Source organism: Myotis yumanensis, unplaced genomic scaffold, assembly GCF_028538775.1.
Source record: "Myotis yumanensis isolate MYYU_CA2020_CCGP unplaced genomic scaffold, mMyoYum1.0.hap1 SCAF_4, whole genome shotgun sequence".
Lineage (NCBI taxonomy): Eukaryota > Metazoa > Chordata > Mammalia > Chiroptera > Vespertilionidae > Myotis > Myotis yumanensis.
This window is the reverse complement of record NW_027223755.1, coordinates 103,385,432-103,403,138: the sequence shown is the minus strand read 5'-3', so window position 1 is coordinate 103,403,138 and position 17,707 is coordinate 103,385,432. Positions and strand designations below refer to the sequence as shown.

The 17,707-nt window shown below is 51.2% G+C and overlaps 1 protein-coding gene across 1 annotated transcript in view; it reads right to left on the bottom strand.

The window, feature by feature from the left end:
• Positions 1 to 17,707, bottom strand: part of LMF1 (lipase maturation factor 1) — a 96,086-nt gene that overhangs the window by 29,839 nt on the left and 48,540 nt on the right. Inside the window, exon 3 of the mRNA XM_070413351.1 lies at positions 5,781 to 5,846. Within this exon, the coding sequence (XP_070269452.1) occupies positions 5,781 to 5,846 (66 nt within the window). The remainder of the gene's footprint in view (positions 1 to 5,780; positions 5,847 to 17,707) is intronic.

The following is a 17,707-nucleotide window of genomic DNA, read 5'->3' as shown; positions in this document are numbered from 1 at the left end:
GTAACTTGCTCAGGAAGCACCCACTCACAGGTCAGAGTGGGTGCCCGAGAGGGCAGGAGCACAGCATTCAAACTTGGACCTGGGTTCAAGTTTGGATGCTACCATTCTGGAGCTCTCTGCTCTAACAGCAATGGCCATCGCTGACCCCGAGGCTGCACCCTCACCTTTCATGGTCTAGGCCTTGGTCTGGTGTTCCCAGGGCATGGGCCCCACCAAAACCCCCCTGAGGTCAGTCACCCAGCCAGGCCAGGCCCCCCTGCCAGCCCTGACATTACCTAAGCCAACACCCCTCCCCCTCTCCAGTCCCCAATACACACATAAAACATCTTCTTCTTACAAGATCAATAAAACTGCCGGTGGACAAAGCAAATAAGCCACAACTCCCAACCTATTGGCGGTAACTCAGTCACAGCTTCTAGCAAGTTAACATTTACAGCTTTCACGGTCATGTCAACCTTGATTCAAATTATTTCCAGATTGGTAGGCCCCTGTATCTAAGGGTGCTTGGTGATCCCCATCCAATTACGGTACAAAACAGCTGGTAGCCCAGGTCCCAGGGTGGCAATCAAAAGTAGGACCCACTGGCCTGAGACGCAGACAGAAGCCACCGTGCTGGAGCGGGTCTGCAGCGCAGGGGGACGGAGGCTGTGCTGTGCTGTGCTGTGCAGGGGGTCAGCAAGGCAGCCGACTGTGCCCGCTCATGGCTGTGGCCAGGGCTCGGGGACCGTGAAACACACTGGTCACAGGTGGCTGGGCTGGACCAGTGTTCTCGGGTGGATTACTGCAGCTCACCCAGAGGTTGAGTCAGCATTTAGTGAGCAGCCTTCCTTGACAATGCCCATTACCAGGAGGGCAACTGGCCGCCTGGGAGGTGGGGAGGGCGCTGGAAGGGGATGGAGAATCCCACTGGCACTGCCGGCCTGGGCAGCAGGGCCTGTCCATGGGGCTCAGCCTACAGTGCTCACCCCCAGGAGCACCTTGGCATGGCTGCCAAGGTCTCTGCCACGGGGAAGGAGTGCCTGGCCTGTCCCGGGGTCAGTGTGCTGAGAATGACCACAGCTTGTGGAGGGATGATTAGTGTCCAGGGCCAGGGAGCCACAGCAACCCCGTCCTGAGCTGAGAGATCCTGGGACGAGGCCGTTTCCCACCTTGTCACATGTGAAGACATGACCTAGACAGGCAGTGACCTTCCTGATCTTGAGAAAGAGGAAAAGCTTCTCCCGGAATGGCCAGCAGGAGGTGCCCTCACACTCACGTCCCGGAGAGCAGAGTCGCAGGAAGTGTGTCTCAAGCAACTCGCAGGGGTTCAGCGGACCCTCAGGGGCGAGCATCATGGGCCGCCCATGTGCACCTGGAGGAGTGGCAGGAGGGAGCACACCCAGTCACAAGGTTCCCGTCTAGTTGCACATGAAGGTTCTGCTCCAACAGCTCGGCTCAGGATGGTTCCTGGAGGTGCCTGTGAGTCAGCGGTTCCTACCGTGGGCTTGAAACTCTAGCTTCAAAACTCATCTGATGTGACACAAAGGCCTCTGTTATGTGCTGTGAGGCTGTGGGACTTTACAAATAATAGCAGTGGAACGTGAATTATATTCCTGGATTAAAGGTCAGCTCTGCATGCAGGACTCTGGAGTAAAACAAGTGTAAACTTGTTTGGACTCATTCATGTATTCCTGGGGGTGGGGAGAAACACAGAAAGAAGATCTGCACCAGCTCAAGCACAGAGGGACTCAGAGGGGCTGCAGGCGGGACCCACGTGGGCGGAGGGACCCAGTGAGGTTAGGACACTTCTGACAGCTCAGCGACCTAGACCACATGCTCCTTACCTGTGAATCACCAAGCTGTAAGGTGAAGGCTATTTATGCGAGTGATATGTCCAATACAAAGGAATTTAAGGAATACACTTGTGTAATCAAAGTATACCAAAGTTAAAATGTTCACATTTGATTAACCTGTATTGTGGACACTGAGACAGAAGATGCCCACTAAAAAGGGCTTCGGGATCTCTCATGCAAACTGCACTTCATGGAGAAACCTGCACTGAATTGCCTGCCTACAGGGTGTATCTGTCATCCGAGCCAGCCCTTTTTTTCAACCAATAGGACTGAGGCTTTTCCTCTCCAATAGCTGTGCGGCTCCGACCAACCAGAGAGGCTCTATCCTGACCAATCAGGACAGTGCCTTTTGGACCAATCAAACTGTGAAGATTTAGAGTCTTCATTTGCATGAGGACAGACCAATCAGGGATCAGGGGCTGGGACTTCTGCCTATATAAGCCAGCTCCCCTCTGCCTTTGGGAGTACAATTCACCTTTCCACCTAAGACGGAAAATTGTGTTTCCGTGGCTGAGCTAAAATACCGAGGATGTCTCTCCAGTGCAGAGTGGAGCACACCAGTGCAGGCCAGAGCAGACTGGTCCCGAATGGGGCAGACCACAGCAGAGGGGCGCAGACCAGTGTAGCATAAAGCAGACCCGTATGGAGCAGAGCGGTCTAGCCAGAGAGGCGCCTGGCCCGGGGCGGTCTCACGCCATGCTGTTTTCACAGCTCTGCTGCATCACACTGAACAAAGTTTCCTTCTTCATCACACCCCAAATTGGAGATTCCTGTTGGCACTGAACTGGCACCAATGACCCTCAGCTGACATTAGAGCAGAGTGGTACACAGAAATGCAAGTTTGCCGCTAAGAGCATTTTCTTGCTGTTCCAAGGGGAATGCTGCATATTTTAAAGGTAATTGGATAGGACATAAAACTGCTAGCAGGTAAGCTGTGTCTGTTTTTCTCCCTTTCCTTTAGCGTCGGACAGCCGAGGTGCGCCTGTGGGCATTTCCTGTGGATGGTTCCACGGGGCGCTGGAGCAGAGCCCGTCGGTTTGTGGGTGGAGGCTTTCAGAACGTTATTCTGCCCTGGATGTGCTCGGTGACACTGGCTTTGTGTGAGTGCTGGCATGGCCATCACCAGACCTGCAGGCACTGCGCTCAGCGGTGGAGCATCACATGGAGGCTGCCTGCCTTTTCTCTTGCTGGACTGACGGTTTGCGCTCGAAGACGTTTGCCCTGTGTTGCTTCCGATTTGACTGGCTGAACTCACGGACAACCACCTCTTAGTTACCAGTAGATGGAAAGACAAGGGGCTGAGTAGGCACATGGGACCATTTGGGCCAAAGCTGCATGGCAGGGGAGGGTCTGTCCTACCCAACAGTGTGCAGCTGGACCTGAGCAATGAATCGGATGGCAATGCTGCTCATCTCGCTCCCTGTGCTGCTGAAAGACCTCAGGCACAAGTGTCACCAGGATCCTGCCCAGTGCTCCAGGTGTCTAGACACAAGGGGCAGGGACAGTGTATCCCTGACCCTGACGCCTTGTCCAGCTGATGAGGGTGTAGAAAACAGCACAAGGACCTCGGGCCTCACACAGAAATCCTGTTATGAGATGAGCCTACCCAAGAGGCAGGAGGGAGGGTGTTGGCACATTTCCCACCAGCCCTCCACTCACTGGCTGGGTCTGGGTGAGTGGAGCTCAGTGTCCACTTCGTTGCAGGGTCGGGATGCTGGGGGGAATTCACATGCCAGGGCTCAGCTCTGTGCCCTCCTGATGTCCTGACCGTCACCAGGCCTCACTGTGGTAGCCCCATGCAAAAGGGCATCCCTAGTAACAGCCAAGTTCAAGGTGAAATACAAATAATGATGAGAGGGGAGAGAGGCCTGAGCTCTGTCATACTGGGAGCCCCTTCCTGTTGCCCAGGCTGCTCCTGACCCCCACTGGCTTGGCAGACTCCGCCAGAGGGTCCCTCTGTGAGGCCTCTGCCAGTGGAGCCATGACAGTGAATGAGGTGCCCTCTCTCCATCACCCGGGCCCCACCATTACCTGGGACCCTGCTGCCCCTGGCCAGGGACTGGAGGAGTCCAGGTCGCAGAGGACAGGCCACGTGGCCCACCATCCTTGTCCCAGGGGCACAGATAATGCAAAGGGATGAATCGAATGGCCTGCAGTCAGCACACAGCATGGCCTGGCTCCTAAGGAGACATCAGTCAGTGTCCTCACTCCAATCCACCGTACAAAGCGGGTGTTGAAACAAGCTTTGCTGAGGAAAGGCTCTGCAGCTACAGAGAGTGACGGGGTTCAGTCCCTCCAAAGGGCCTGCCTTGGATGCCATGGGCCGATTCCTCATGACAGCAGCACTGAGCTCCCAGAGCACTGCTCGGTTCAGCCCTGGATCCCAGGGGATCGTTGGCCATCACATTCCTGGTTCCTGATGAGCCTCAACTTAGCCTGTCCTAGAACGTCGATTCCAAGTGGCCCTGGCCTCACACACCAATGCCATGCCTGCTGGCAGCCTGTCCTAGGACTTAGTTCACGAGCCAGAGCTATGGTGGCCACATTCCCGCTGCCTGCCCCAGTCCCAGGCAGGCCCTGGTGTGTGCCAACTCCATGCCCTTGTGGGGACGCTCACCCATCCCTACCCTCCACTCACCACAGCTCCTTCCATTGTCCTAACACAGGAGTCCTAGAGCTGCCTCCATCCCGGCCAGAGAGCTGCAGGCACAGCGAGCACGGGCATTCGCATCCTGGGACTGACAGGCGCTGCCTGTTTACAATGCCCTGATGCCCTTCATGGGGACACACAGCAGGCCAGTGCTGACAAGGTGGCTGAGGGGCTGTGGACAGGCCCAGAACAGAGCAGGAGGCCCGTGGCCCAGTCCATGGGGTCCCATGCTCCCTCCTGCCAAGCCGGAAGCATTTCATTGCTGGCACTTTTGGAAAGGGCAGATCTAGGACCAAGGGTGGGCCGCAGGGGTCCTTGAACAGGAGGGGAGGACATTCCGAGGTATGTTAGGTGGGACATGGGCTGATCTCCAGGCCCTAAAGATAAAGCCTGACTTCTTAAATGCAGCACACAGAGGATGACCCTGCCCGGGCTGCTTAATCACTAACACACACAGGCACAGCAGTGAGGGGGCGGTACCCCAGGACTCAGAGGTGACTTCCAGGACTGAACACACTTGGGACGGAAAGCCACAGAAGGCATAAGATGGCCTACAAGCCGCCTTTCAGAAGAGCAGATAAAAACCACTCTCCTGTATTTGAGCCACAGCAATGAGCAGGGAACAGGGAGACAGCATTCTATCTGACGGGCGGTGCTCTAGGCGTGTCAAGGCTTTCACTGCCAATAAAAGCAACACAAGCCCAACGTGAGAACGGGCACCCGACAGGCATGCACTCTGTGTGCGAATGAGCCAACATTACTGAGACGACGAAGGACACTTCAATGCCAAATGCCCTCGAATTAATTCGTAAGGAAAGGTGACCCCAGCCCCCCACCGAACAGGCTAGCAGTCAGCAGAGACAGGGATGTCTGGAGGGGCTCTGACCAGAACCTGGTCCTGGGGTTGGGGACTCTGCCCAAAGCCCTGGGCCAAGGTAGAGAGGGGGCCTGAGGGGTCTGAACATAGGACTGGAGCCTGTCCCTGGGGGAGCTGGGACACCCCTGTACCCACATCCACTGAGGCTGGGAGCTCGGTATAGGGCAGAAAGGGCCAGCTCAGCCTCTAGAAGGGAGGGAGCCCAGCCTGACACCCAGGGCCTGGGAAGGCTGTGGACAGCAGCAGAGGGACTCACTGACCCAAACCAGAATGAACAACCAGGCCCAGAACCACGGTGGCCAGATGCCCCACTCTGCCAGCCTCAGCAAGTGGGACACTCTGCCCCAAGAGAAGGGAAGCAGAGAGGGCTCCCACATGAGCTGGAGTCTGCGCCATCACATCACAGGTCACCGCTGCTCACCTCGTAGTGGAAGTCCATGCAGGTGAGGTCTCGCCAGCACTGGTCCCCCCGGATCTTGATCAGGCCCTGCCAAGGCAAGAAGGAGAAAGAGCAGCGTGAGCCAGTTCCCCAGGACGGCAAGGAGCCCTCGGGACGGGGAATGCCCGCTGGGGAAGCGCCCGCACTGAAAGGAACATGTGCCGGTACCCCTGAAGGGATGTGAGGGTAAGACTTAAAGAAAGTTTCACAAAGGCTTCAATGACGAAAAGTCAGCAACTGCTACAGGGGAAAAAGAAACACTGCTTCCTTGTTATAACCGGCTTCCTTCTGCACTTTCTGTAAAACTCAGTTTTTAGCCTGTGAACATCATCACAGCAATACAACTGTGAGGCTTTAAAATTGGACAACTTTGCAAAGCTACACACACACACACACACACACACACACACACACACACACACACACACACCGTACTTATACTTCGATAGATGCCCAGGAGGATGTCAAAGGGACGTCGCACTTGCTACAGTGACACACCACGCAGCAGCTCAGGTGGGCTGGACAAAACCTCCACCCGTCTCCTCGAATGGGCACTGCTGTTTCAAGGCACTCAGGACCCTGTCCGTGCATAGGCCCGGGTGCCTCCAGGGAGCCGCTTTGCCACCTGGTCCCCTGGGAAAGTGGCTGCAGGGAGAGAGGACTCTGCTGACCAGCCTGTGGGTGAGCTTCCGGGTGCTGCCAGCCGCCCCAGCACACCTGGCTGCCCCGCTACCCTGTGCAGCTTCCAGGACGCCATGCGGAGTCCACATCGTGGCTGGTCTGCAGTCACCGGGAGGACAGTCAGCTCACATGCCTGTCAGATGCAGCCCCACTTTCTCCACATGACTCCTTCGAAAGTCAGAAACCAACTGTTCCCCTACCAGGAATAAAAACTCTGCTTGAGATGCAGAGATTCAGTTCCAATTTCTGTCTCTTACATAATAGCCGGATTAGAAGGGGAGAAAGACACTGCACCAATAAAGAAATAACCCTAATGCAGCTCAGTTTTCTCTTGTGTCGGTGGTTTCTGCAGCTATGACTACCTGAGTTTCATCCACCCACCCATGCACCTACCCACCCATCCACCATGCACCCACCCAGGTTGTCCGGGATAGTATTCCTCATTAAAATCAAATGATCATGAACTTTAAAATACATATATTTTTACTGATTTCAGAGAGGAAGGGAGAGGGAGAGAGAGATAGAAACATCAATGATGAGAGAGAATCATTGATCGACTGCCTTCTGCATGCCCCCCACTGGGGATCGAGACCACAACCCAGGCATGTACCCTGACTGGGAATCGAACCGTGACTTCCCAGTTCATAACTTGACGCTCAATCACTGAGCCACACCAGTCGGGCTGATCATAAACTTAAAAAAAAATATTTCTGTATTGGTTTCAGAGAGGAAGGGAGAGAGAGAAACATCAATGATGAGAATCATTAACCGGCTGCCTCCTGCATGTCCCCTACTGGGGATCAAGCCCACAACCCAGGCTTGTGCCCTGATGGGAAATCCAACCGTGACCTCAACCACTCATAGGTCAAGGCTTAACCATTGAGCCACACCGGTTGGGCTGATCATGAACTTTAATCACGTCTGTGAAACACTGTTGCTGCAACAATGAGATTAGGGTTTGACTGAATGACTAGGGGTGATGGCTAAAACGGGCTGACACATAAAACTAACCGCTGTGCCTGGGGAAGACTTTGGGGAGGCTGAGGGCTGAGCCAGAGACAAGAGTGTGAGCTGATGGCTCCTCTGGTGGCCATGCAGCCAGCAAGGCAGAATGACTGTTCCGGATGTGGGATGTGTCCAATCCCAGGCATGTGGAGCCCACAGGATGGGCTGAGGGATTGGAGCAGGTGTGGGGTGGGGAGCAGCCAAGACCTCTGGCCGGGACCCCTGGTGGGCGGCACGAACTCAGCAACACCCTAAGGAGGAAAAATGTGGAGTGACGTGTGGCGGCCACACGGCTTCTACAGTGAAACGGAATGACAGAGCTCCGTGGTGTGCGTGGGCTGGACTGAGGCACCTGGGAGCACCTAACCGTGGTTTACAATGCACTCCACAGGGACTGCAGTACTCAACGCTCCCAGCTCCACTGAGACCCAAAGGCTACTCTGAAGTTGGTTCTGGAGGAGCCATTTCTGCTTCCGCAGCCACCTTGCTGGGACTTCACACATCGCGGGGCGGAGCCCACCTGGCCCGCAGCGGCTGCTCCCAACGCCACCAGGATGTGGCACCTTCGTGGAGCTGTGCTCCAAGGATAAAGACTTCTGAATGCATCACTTTGAAAAGTAGAGTCACATCTTTCTGGAAACTGGGTTTGCTTAGATCACAGAGTGCCAGAGAGACACCTCGTTTGAATTTGGCCACACACAGTTACATTGTGTGAAAACAGACAACCCAGATCTGAGCGAGCCCGTCTGCCTATGGGAGAGCTGCTGCTTTCTGATGAGACGCACCCCTTGTTCTGTGGAAAACCTCAGCCGCGCGGTCACACGAGGCTCCCCATGAGCACAGCTCTACTCCCCGCATCCTTTCAGAATCCGAGGGTGAATCTTTGGAGATTCAAACCAGCGAAGAAGAAAAAAAACAAAATAATTAAAATGTCATTCAAACTCTAAGCTGATATGAGACACTTAAAAATCTGAGACATCCTTTCAGGAGCAGAAGGTAATTACATTCCTCCCCATCTACTGACTTCTCCCTACAATGCAGATGTCAGATTTTCCACAGATTTTTTTTCTTCCAGAATAAGTGTCAAAGGAACAAAGCCTTCTTTGAGACGTTTTCAGGCCAAAATTAATTCTGGGAAGAAAAAAAACCCCCCACAAAAAACGGCACAGATAGGCCACTAACAAGGCAGACTCAAAGAGAGGCGAGTGACCCACAGCTGCCCATACGACCCCTGCTCTCTGCTCGGGGATGGGGGAGCGCCAGGATGCTGGAACATTCCACGTGGCTGAGAAAGTGATGGCGGACCTTTTGGGCTCGGCGTGTCAGCATTTTGAAAAACCCTAACTTAACTCTGGTGCCGGGTCACATATAGAAATTTTTTGATATCTGCAACCATAGTAAAACAAAGATTTATATTTTTGATACTTATTTTATATATTTAAATGCCATTTAACAAAGAAAAATCAACCACAAAAATGAGTTCGCGTGTCACCTCTGACACGCGTGTCATAGGTTCACCATCACTGCCATAGGCCTTACTGGCCCTGGTGGGAGGCAGGAGCCTGTGGGATGCAGATGGGCTCCTCTCTGCAGCTCCAGGGTCTGAGCACACTCATCTTCAAAACTCCCATTTGGAAACGGGAGGTTCCAGGGCCTCACACCAGATTTCTGTAAAGCTGCACAAGTCCTGCACACTGGCCGGGGCGGGGGGTGGGGGCGCTTTGCAGGCCTGCGGCGAGCGAGGGGAGGCGCCCCCTTTCATCAGGGCACCTGTACCACCCTGGAGAGCTCTGTCTGCAGTGCCTCGCTTTGACATATACCCGTTCTCTCATCATCAGAGTCTCTGCCGGCTCCTTTCCCACAAGGGAAAAGCTGCGAGGACCCTGGAGCCCTGAACACTGACGAGAGGTTCACAAGTGTGTGTGTGTGTGTGTGTGGGGGGGGGGGGCGGGGGGGCAGACCATTGCTCCCACAAGCAGGCATGGTATCTGGGGCACCACTCACGGGTGACTGGGAGTTGGGCCAGTGGGGGCCTGGGCACCCTGGTTCTGCCCTGACCCAAGTAATACGCTGTTTCTCTCCCATGGGAGGTGAGGAGGGCCCACAGACCCCATGTGTACCTTTAGTAGGTGGGGGTACCCCATGTGCTCTGTGAGCAGACAGAGGGGAGCCCATGTCTCAGGCATGTGGTGATGGCTGCATTTGAGGTTCACTTCGCATTTGAAGGGCCCCATTTTTTACTCTCCAGCATCAGTCTTATGGTGTCGATACTTTCTGACCCCAAGGTATGATACCGTTTAAAGCCACAAACGGAGCATTGCGCGTACAGTAAGTACCAGTCAGTCCGGGACACGGCTTGGACTGAACCCTGTGGTTAGGGAGAGAAACCTCTACAGCCATTTGCTGAGCCTTTGAAAGTTGCCGTGGGGCACCTGCCTGACAGACCTGGAAGTGGGGCTGCGTGGTGTGGGTGGAAGGGACGTCACAGGTCCTGGAGGCGTTTAGGACCCACTTACTTTCTAGACCCCCAGGAATGGCCGTCTTCCTGCTGAGGGTGGTTCCAAGGCAAATGGCTGGAAAGAGAGGCACAAAGAGGGTGCTGAGGAGCCTGGGAGCCTGTGCGAGTGGGGGGTCGGGGGCTGTAGTTGGGGGCCATAGGCCAGACCATTGCAGACATATTTTTCCCAGAAATACTCATGCTGCCCCCGGGCTAGAGTCCGAGGTCTGGCCTCCCGGTGCTCCTGCAGGAAGGAAGAAAGCCCCTTTCTTCAGCTCTGCCCACACTAATGCAATAAAACCAATTGGGGTAATTGCTCTCCTTGGGGAGAGGGGATCCCAGGACAGGCAGGCTGGCCAAGGAAATGACAACGACATCCGCTGATTGGGTCTTCACGGGCATGCTGCATTCCGACATTTATTTCATTACATGTAATACGATTTCACTGGCGGCAACATGATTCCCAGAAAGAGCTCCTGACTCCAAACTCTCATTTTCCTTTAGCGACTTAGCTCCGTGCTTTTCTTCACTAACCTTTCAGTGCCTCCTGGGCTGGAGCGTCTCTGGGCCATGCACAAGTGAGGCATGTCAGCAGTCACTCTGAGTCCCGGGGCCTCCGTGGGTAAGAGCAGAGATTCAAGTGCAAACTCACTGAACTTCCGGGTTGGAGCCTCATCTCAGCCTGAGAACATCCTTCTCATCAGACAGATGCCTGAACCTCAGGGCGGGGGACACGGGGCCGATGGCCAGCCTGAGATCCAGGTGTGGCTTGGACTCTGCAGCAGCGAGCAGGGAAGCCCGAAGCAGACACGGATGAGCGTGCACTCACCGCCGCTCTGCCAGCAGGTATCAGAGCTGCCCCCAACCCCAGCCAAAACCTGCGCAGGGCTGACTCCTGATTGCACGCCAACGCTGCTCCTGTGAAGAGAATGTCAGCGGTCGGCACAGCTGCCTGCTCTCTGGTGCTGAGGTGCCCAAGGGCTGGGGTGACCGCAAGGCTCTCCCACATTAGCAATGGCCAGCTCCTGCATCATCCCCACGGTGTGCAGAGTTTATGGGCTGCATCTCACCAGTGATCATTATATGTGAAAAGCAAACTCATGATTAAGTCTGAGGGCTGACCTTCAATTTACATGGAAGGATACATACCAATCTTTAAGTGTTCAGTTCTATGTGTTCTGGCCACTGTGTGTAATCAGATATCTAGTATCTTAAACAGGATACAGGTTTCCATCCCATAGAACAGTCCCTGGGACTCCTCTCCTGGCAATCCCAGGCCCCACTCGCCTGAAAGCTGTGCAGCCAGGCCCTGCTCTGCCTGGCTCTGGGATCTCACACAGACCGACTCGGGCGTCAGGCGCTCTGGCTCTGGGTTCGGGTGGGTCATGCTGCGCATGCTTTGGGGTTCATCTGTGTGTTGCTGCATCAGGACTTGATTCCCTTCTGCAGCTGAGTGTCGTCCCTAGTGTGAGTGCATCGCAGTGTACCCATCCCGCCAGGGGACGTGTGCTTGCTTCCCAGGTCTGGCAGTTATGAATGAGGTTGCCGTGGATGTATGCGGCCTCTGTGTGGACATCGGTCTTCATTCCTCTCAGGCAAATTCCCAGTAGTGGAAGACTGGCTCACAGAGCAGGCACAGTGTCACCTGTAGGACACTGCCAACTGTTCTTCAAGGTGGTTGTGCCATCTTATACCCCATTAGTGATGAAACCCACTAGGAATTCCAGTCGCCTGCACCTCACCAGCATGGGGTGCTGACAGTGTTTCAGATATGACCCCCTCGGGGGTTAAATGCTGTCTCAGAGCTTTTCATGCACATGTCTCCTTTCTTATATCTTCATTTGTGAAGTATGTTCAGGTCCTATGTCCTGTTATTGTGATTTGTATGTTTTTGGTTAGACCTATGCACTGCTAATACTTTTCCCAGTCTCTGGCTTGCCTATTCATTTTCTTAATGGTGTCTTTTGATAATGGAAAATGTTAATATCGATATTTTTTTTCTTTAATGATTAGTGCTTTTTTGTGCCCTGTCCAAGAATTTTTGGTCAACCTCAAAGTAACTATGTTATCTTTGAAAACGGTTATAATTCTGGCGTTCATGTTTGTAAAAAAAAAAAAAAAAAATACTTCCCTTGCCTCACTGTTTTGACTTAGTGTCTTGGTTGAAAATCAGTGGACTGTATCTTTGTGAATGTGTTTCTGAGAGATACTCTTTATGATTTCTTCTATGAACTTTAAGGTTTTGCTTTTACATTTAGGTCCATGATGTCTTTCAAACTAGAGTTTAGTATAAATGAAATTGCAGTCAAAGCTCATTTCATTTTTCTATACAGATACCCAACGATTTTAACATTATTTATTAAAAAATGTCTTTTCTTTATCCATGGATTTGATACTTTAATATCAATCAACAATAGAGACTGGGTCTATTTCTGGACTATTCTCTTCTGCTGATCTGTTTTTTCAGCTTAGATCAATGCCAAATACTTCAGTTTTAAATTAAGCTATAAAATCAGGAAGCATAAGTCCTCCAACTTTGTTCTTCTTTCTCAAGATTCTCTGTATTTCCATGTAAATTTTAGAATTGGCGTGCCAATTTCTCCACAAGGCCCCCTGGGAGTTTGATAGAAATTGCCTTGAGTCTACATATAAATTTGGGTAAAATAGACATGTTAACAACAGTGAGTCTTCTGACCCACAATCATGGTACATCTCTTCATTTATGTAGGTCTTTTAAATTCCTATCAGCAATGTTTTGCAGCTTTAGTGTACACGTCTTGGACCTCCTTAATCAGATTTATTATGGGGGTACTTGGGGGCTTTTGATGCAACCGTAGACAGTATTCTCAGTTTTACTTTCTAATGATTTCTTAATGGTATAGTACAGTTATTTTCTCATTGACCTTTCTCCTGCAACCTTGTGAAATTCATGTATTCATTTTAGTACCTGCCTTTTAGATTCCCCTGGATATTCCACATACACAATCATATCGATGAGTAACAGTTTCGTTTCCTTTTCTTGTCTGATTGCACTGAGACTTCCAGGAGAGTGCTGAAGAGCAGAATGAGGACCAGACGTCCGGGCCTGGTTTCTAACCGCACGTGAAAGCTTCCTCCTCACCGTGAAGAGCCGTGTGAGCTGAGGCGTCACAGAGGCCTTTGTCAGGCTGAGGAAGTTCTGTCATGAGTGGGTGCTGAATTGTATCATGTGCTTTTTATTGCATTTGAGATGATAAGATACTTCTTCATCTATATTCTGTTACTATAGTGAATTGCATTAATTGGCTTTCAAACATTAAAACCACCTCACACTCCCGAGATAGAGCATGCCTTTTTATACTGCCGGATCTGATTTGCTGATATTTTGCAGAGGGTTTCTGTGCCTTTGCTCATGAGGGATAGCAGTCTCTACTTTCCTTTCGCTGATGTCCTCATCAGCTTTTGGTATCACTGTTCCGCTGGTCACATAAAACAACTTGGGAAGTGTTCCCTCCTCTGCTATTTTCCAAAAGAGTCTGCGTGTAGGATTGCTATTATTTCCTCCTTAAGCATTTGATAGATTCCACTGGTGAAGCCATCTGGGCCTGCACTTTTCTTTCTGGAATGGTTTTTGATTACAAATTCAATTTATTTCACAGGTATGGAGCCACTTAGATTTCCTGTTTCCTTTTGTCTCAGTTTTGGTAAGCTGCATTTGTCCATTTCATCTAAATCATTGAATTTATTGGCCCAAAGCTTTCCTAATATCCCAGGTGACTCTTTATGGCAGGATCTCGGACGCAATTACCAGTTATTTGAGGAAAGTGTTTTCTCACGGTGCCCTTCAATCACAACCTGGCTGCGGCTCCCGGCTCTGCTGAATTCTGCCCTGAAAACTATAGGTCCTCTGGGCCCGTGTTTTCTGCATTTCAGATATGGCTTTTTTTTCCCTTGTGTTAACAAGACAGTAGGACAGTCTGCACACAAGGAGCTTCAGAAGGCCCCCCTGTGGGAACTGCAGCCAGGTGTGAGCACAGAGCCGCGAGCAGCACAGGTGTTTAGCAGTCAAGCCCCTGCTAATAAATGACTAAGGACTTGAAGCCACATGGAAAGTGCATCTTGTCACTGCTTTCTGCAGCCTGTAGGTTGTTTGGGGGTCACCGAAATGTACAGACAGGAACGCTAATCCTCACGTCAGCTTCTGAGAGGCGTCAGAGGCTCTTGTTCATGCCCGAGTTCACCAGGTCCTGACCCTCTGTTCCTCCTTTTACTGTGTGGAAGAAAAAGGGGTCCTATGGAAAGTAACCTCACAGGGTGATCTGATCATAAATTCTTAACCGAGCAAATCATAGTGGGCAGTTAAGTCCCAGGCATGTAACTTTTTAGTGAAAGGTTTGTCTCTGACTTAAGCAAGCCCTGCCCATTGTTTCTGTGTTTTTAGGTTAACACACCTTCAAAAGAGCACATAATCTCTAACTGTCCTGTAATTCAATCCCACCTGCTTCCTCCCACCCTCATGCCATCCTCCCAAATTTCAAATGCATACAGGGACTGTGAAACTGTTTGGAGCATCTGAGATCTTGCTCCCTGGCATAGGTCATCAGCTAGGCTCAAATAAACTCATAGAAATTCTCTGCAGGTTTAAACATTACTTATGTCAACGGTTGTACTCCTCCACTTCCGCCACATAAAAATGACCTGCTCCAGCATAGCAAATATGCAACTTGAATGAAAACTGCTAATTTTAGCCCAGCCAGCGTGGCTCAGTGGTTGAGCGTCGACCTATGAACCAGGAGGTCATGGTTCGATTACCGGTCAGGGCAAATGCCCGGGTTGCGGGCTCCACCCCCAGTGTGGGGTGTGCAGGAGGCAGCCGATCAATGATTCTCTCATCATTGATGTTTCTAGCTCTCTCCCTCTTCCTTCCTCTCTGAAATCAATAAAAACATATTTAAAAAAAACTTAAAAAACCCCCAAACCTGCTAATTTTAGCTGTGATTCTGCTCAATAAGAGTTGAGGGTACTAAGTATTTAACTCTTAAAAGGTCTTCAAGCAATAATAAAAATAATGTACTATCAGGAGGAATGTGGAACAAGATGTTGGAAGAACTGTAGAGAGCGCAGGAAACAAAAGCCATGCTGGCACACTGAGTGCAGCAGGAGCCGCTGTGCTAGGAGGCGCATCCCCAGAAGTGGGATTCATCAGCAATCAGGTTCCCCACACCTACTGTCCTTATTCCTACGACTCTGAAGAGCCTTTGTACACCAAAATATTTTTTCACTTGCCATTGTTCAGGTTTGCACATTCTCCGTAAGGTAATGCTCACGCCAAAGCAGGTTCCTACAGGAGGAGAGAGATGGCAGCAAAGAGCCCTGCACATCTGCTGCTGCCAAACCCGACAGCCCTGTACACATGCCCCAGACAGAGGCCAGGCAGAGGGGCGGAGAGCTGGAAAGAGGGAGGTGCAGAAGAGAGTGGGCTTCGGTTTCTCAATTCTGAGGGTGGGGGTGGGGGTCAAACTGAAACCGCATGGCCTCCCCTTGGTACTATCCAGGTCTGAGAATTCCCAGCAACAAGGGCACTGGCTCAATTCCCAGAATTTTAGCAATTGAGAGCTCTAAACCCTCAGCACACACAGTTCATCAGCCTGTGACAGAGTGACATAATCAAGGACAGCTTCAGCTCCAAAGCCCCGTGTGGAAAATCCATTGTCTGCTCCGCCTGAGAAGTGCAGGGGTCAGGAGCAAAGGGCTCCAGGCTTCGGTGACAGGTTTTTGACATGCTCTGGGGTAAAAACTTTGGCCGGAATGAACTCAGTTACACACACATGTATTCTGTCTTGACAAAAAATGAAATTGAGGAAAAAGTGAAAACTTTTTTTTAAAGCATAAAGACAACCTACTGCCTTAAACACAGTGCTTCAGACACTCACGCCATTTCCCATGTCTGTAAGGGAGAGATCCTCCACTCTAATATGATTGAAATCTATGCATTTAGAACAGAAAATTGAGCCCCAAATCGGAGAAACGATCCCGAGCACTCCCAGAAAGTCATCTAGTGTGCGTCTGCCCCATTCCAGAGGAAAGGCACAGATGTGAGTCCTAAGCAGACTGTGACTTTGCTCTGAGGAAGGAAGCTGAGTGGGGTCACCTGGGCCCACACAGCCACTCGAGCTGCCCTCCCAGCAACTTGAGGTAGGAGGACAGGGAGACAAGACGGCTCCACCTTCTCAGGTGAGGGGCGCGGGGCTCCATGCTGCCCACACCTGGCTTCAGGATGCAAACTCATGGAGCCCCAACTGAGGCTGCCTGGAGCCTATGTTGCTTGAACTCCAGCTTCAATCCAATCATGTCAACAGTGGGCAACCGCCTTGCCTCCATGTGGTGACAGTGTGGGGCCATCACGTCACTTACACATCAGTGGGCACCAAAACGAGTAGAGAGGAAACAGGACATCCCACCCCACTCAGCCCAGGCCCCCAGTTGGCACACGGAGCTGGGCAGGAAGCTGCGCCCCGTGGGCCTGCTTTGAGCGGTGGCCTCAGGCCAGGTGGATGGTCTTCCCAGGGCTTGAAGGCACATGGTTTTTATCTGCTGCTCCAGGGAGGAACACAGAGGAAAAGCTGGCTCGCTGGGGTCTGCTGCTCTCCAGTCCTGCCCACAAAGAGATGTCTCTGGGTCATCTCCCCTGAAGCTGCTGACCTCTTGCCAGGTTTCAGAAATAATCTGTCCTGCCCTAAGCGTGTGCTTAGGAGCTTTGTGGATGTGCATGCCTGTAGGGCCCTCATCCCATCAGCACACAGGACTTTTTCATCACCCCGAAAGTTCGCACATGCCCCGCAACCCCAGTCAATCCCCACCCCGAATCCCAGAGGCAATTGCCTCCCAGTCTGTGGTATTTTGTGAGAGCAGCCTCAGCAAATGAAAGCACATTCCAATACTTGCTTTTGTCCATCTTTAATTTTAGCTATTCTTGTGGGCATGCAATGGTATCTCATTGTAGATTTACTAGCATCTCCCTAACAGCCAATAAAGCTGAGCAATTTTTTCAAGTGCTTATAATAGCCATTTGTACGTCTTCCTTTGTGAAGTATTGAATTGTCTTTATTATTGAGGTGTTTGTTGTTTTTTTTTGGTTCTTTACATATCCCAGTAGAGGTTCTTAGGTATAATGGTATTTTGAACATTTTCTCCCAATCTATCACTTGCCATTATCAATGCTGTCTTTTGAAGAACAGAGAATTTTAAGTTGATGAAGTCCAATTTATCCATTTCTTTCTTTTATGGTTAATGTTCTCACACTGCGCTGTGAGAAATTTTTGCCTATCCCAAGACTGCAAAATATTATTTTATGTTATCTTTAAGAAGTGCTATAATTTTAAGTTTTATGTTTACAGTCCATCTCAAACTAATTTTGTGTCTGTTGTGATAAAAGGATTGGGGTTTGTTTCACCCTATGTAGATATCCAGGCATCCCAGCACCATTTGTTAAAAAGACTTTCCTTTCTCGGTTAGATTGACTTTGTGCCTCATCCAAAAGTCATTTGACTGTGATTTCAATGTGGCACTATTTCTAGACTATGTAACCTACTTCATTCAAAGTTACCACCCTGTGCCTACATCACATTGTCTCGATGACTATGTCTTCTGGGAAGTCTTGAACAACTTGACTCTTATTCAAAACTAGATGCCCGATGCATGAAATTCGTGCAAGAGTAGACCTTCCTTCCCCCGGCTGCCAGCACTG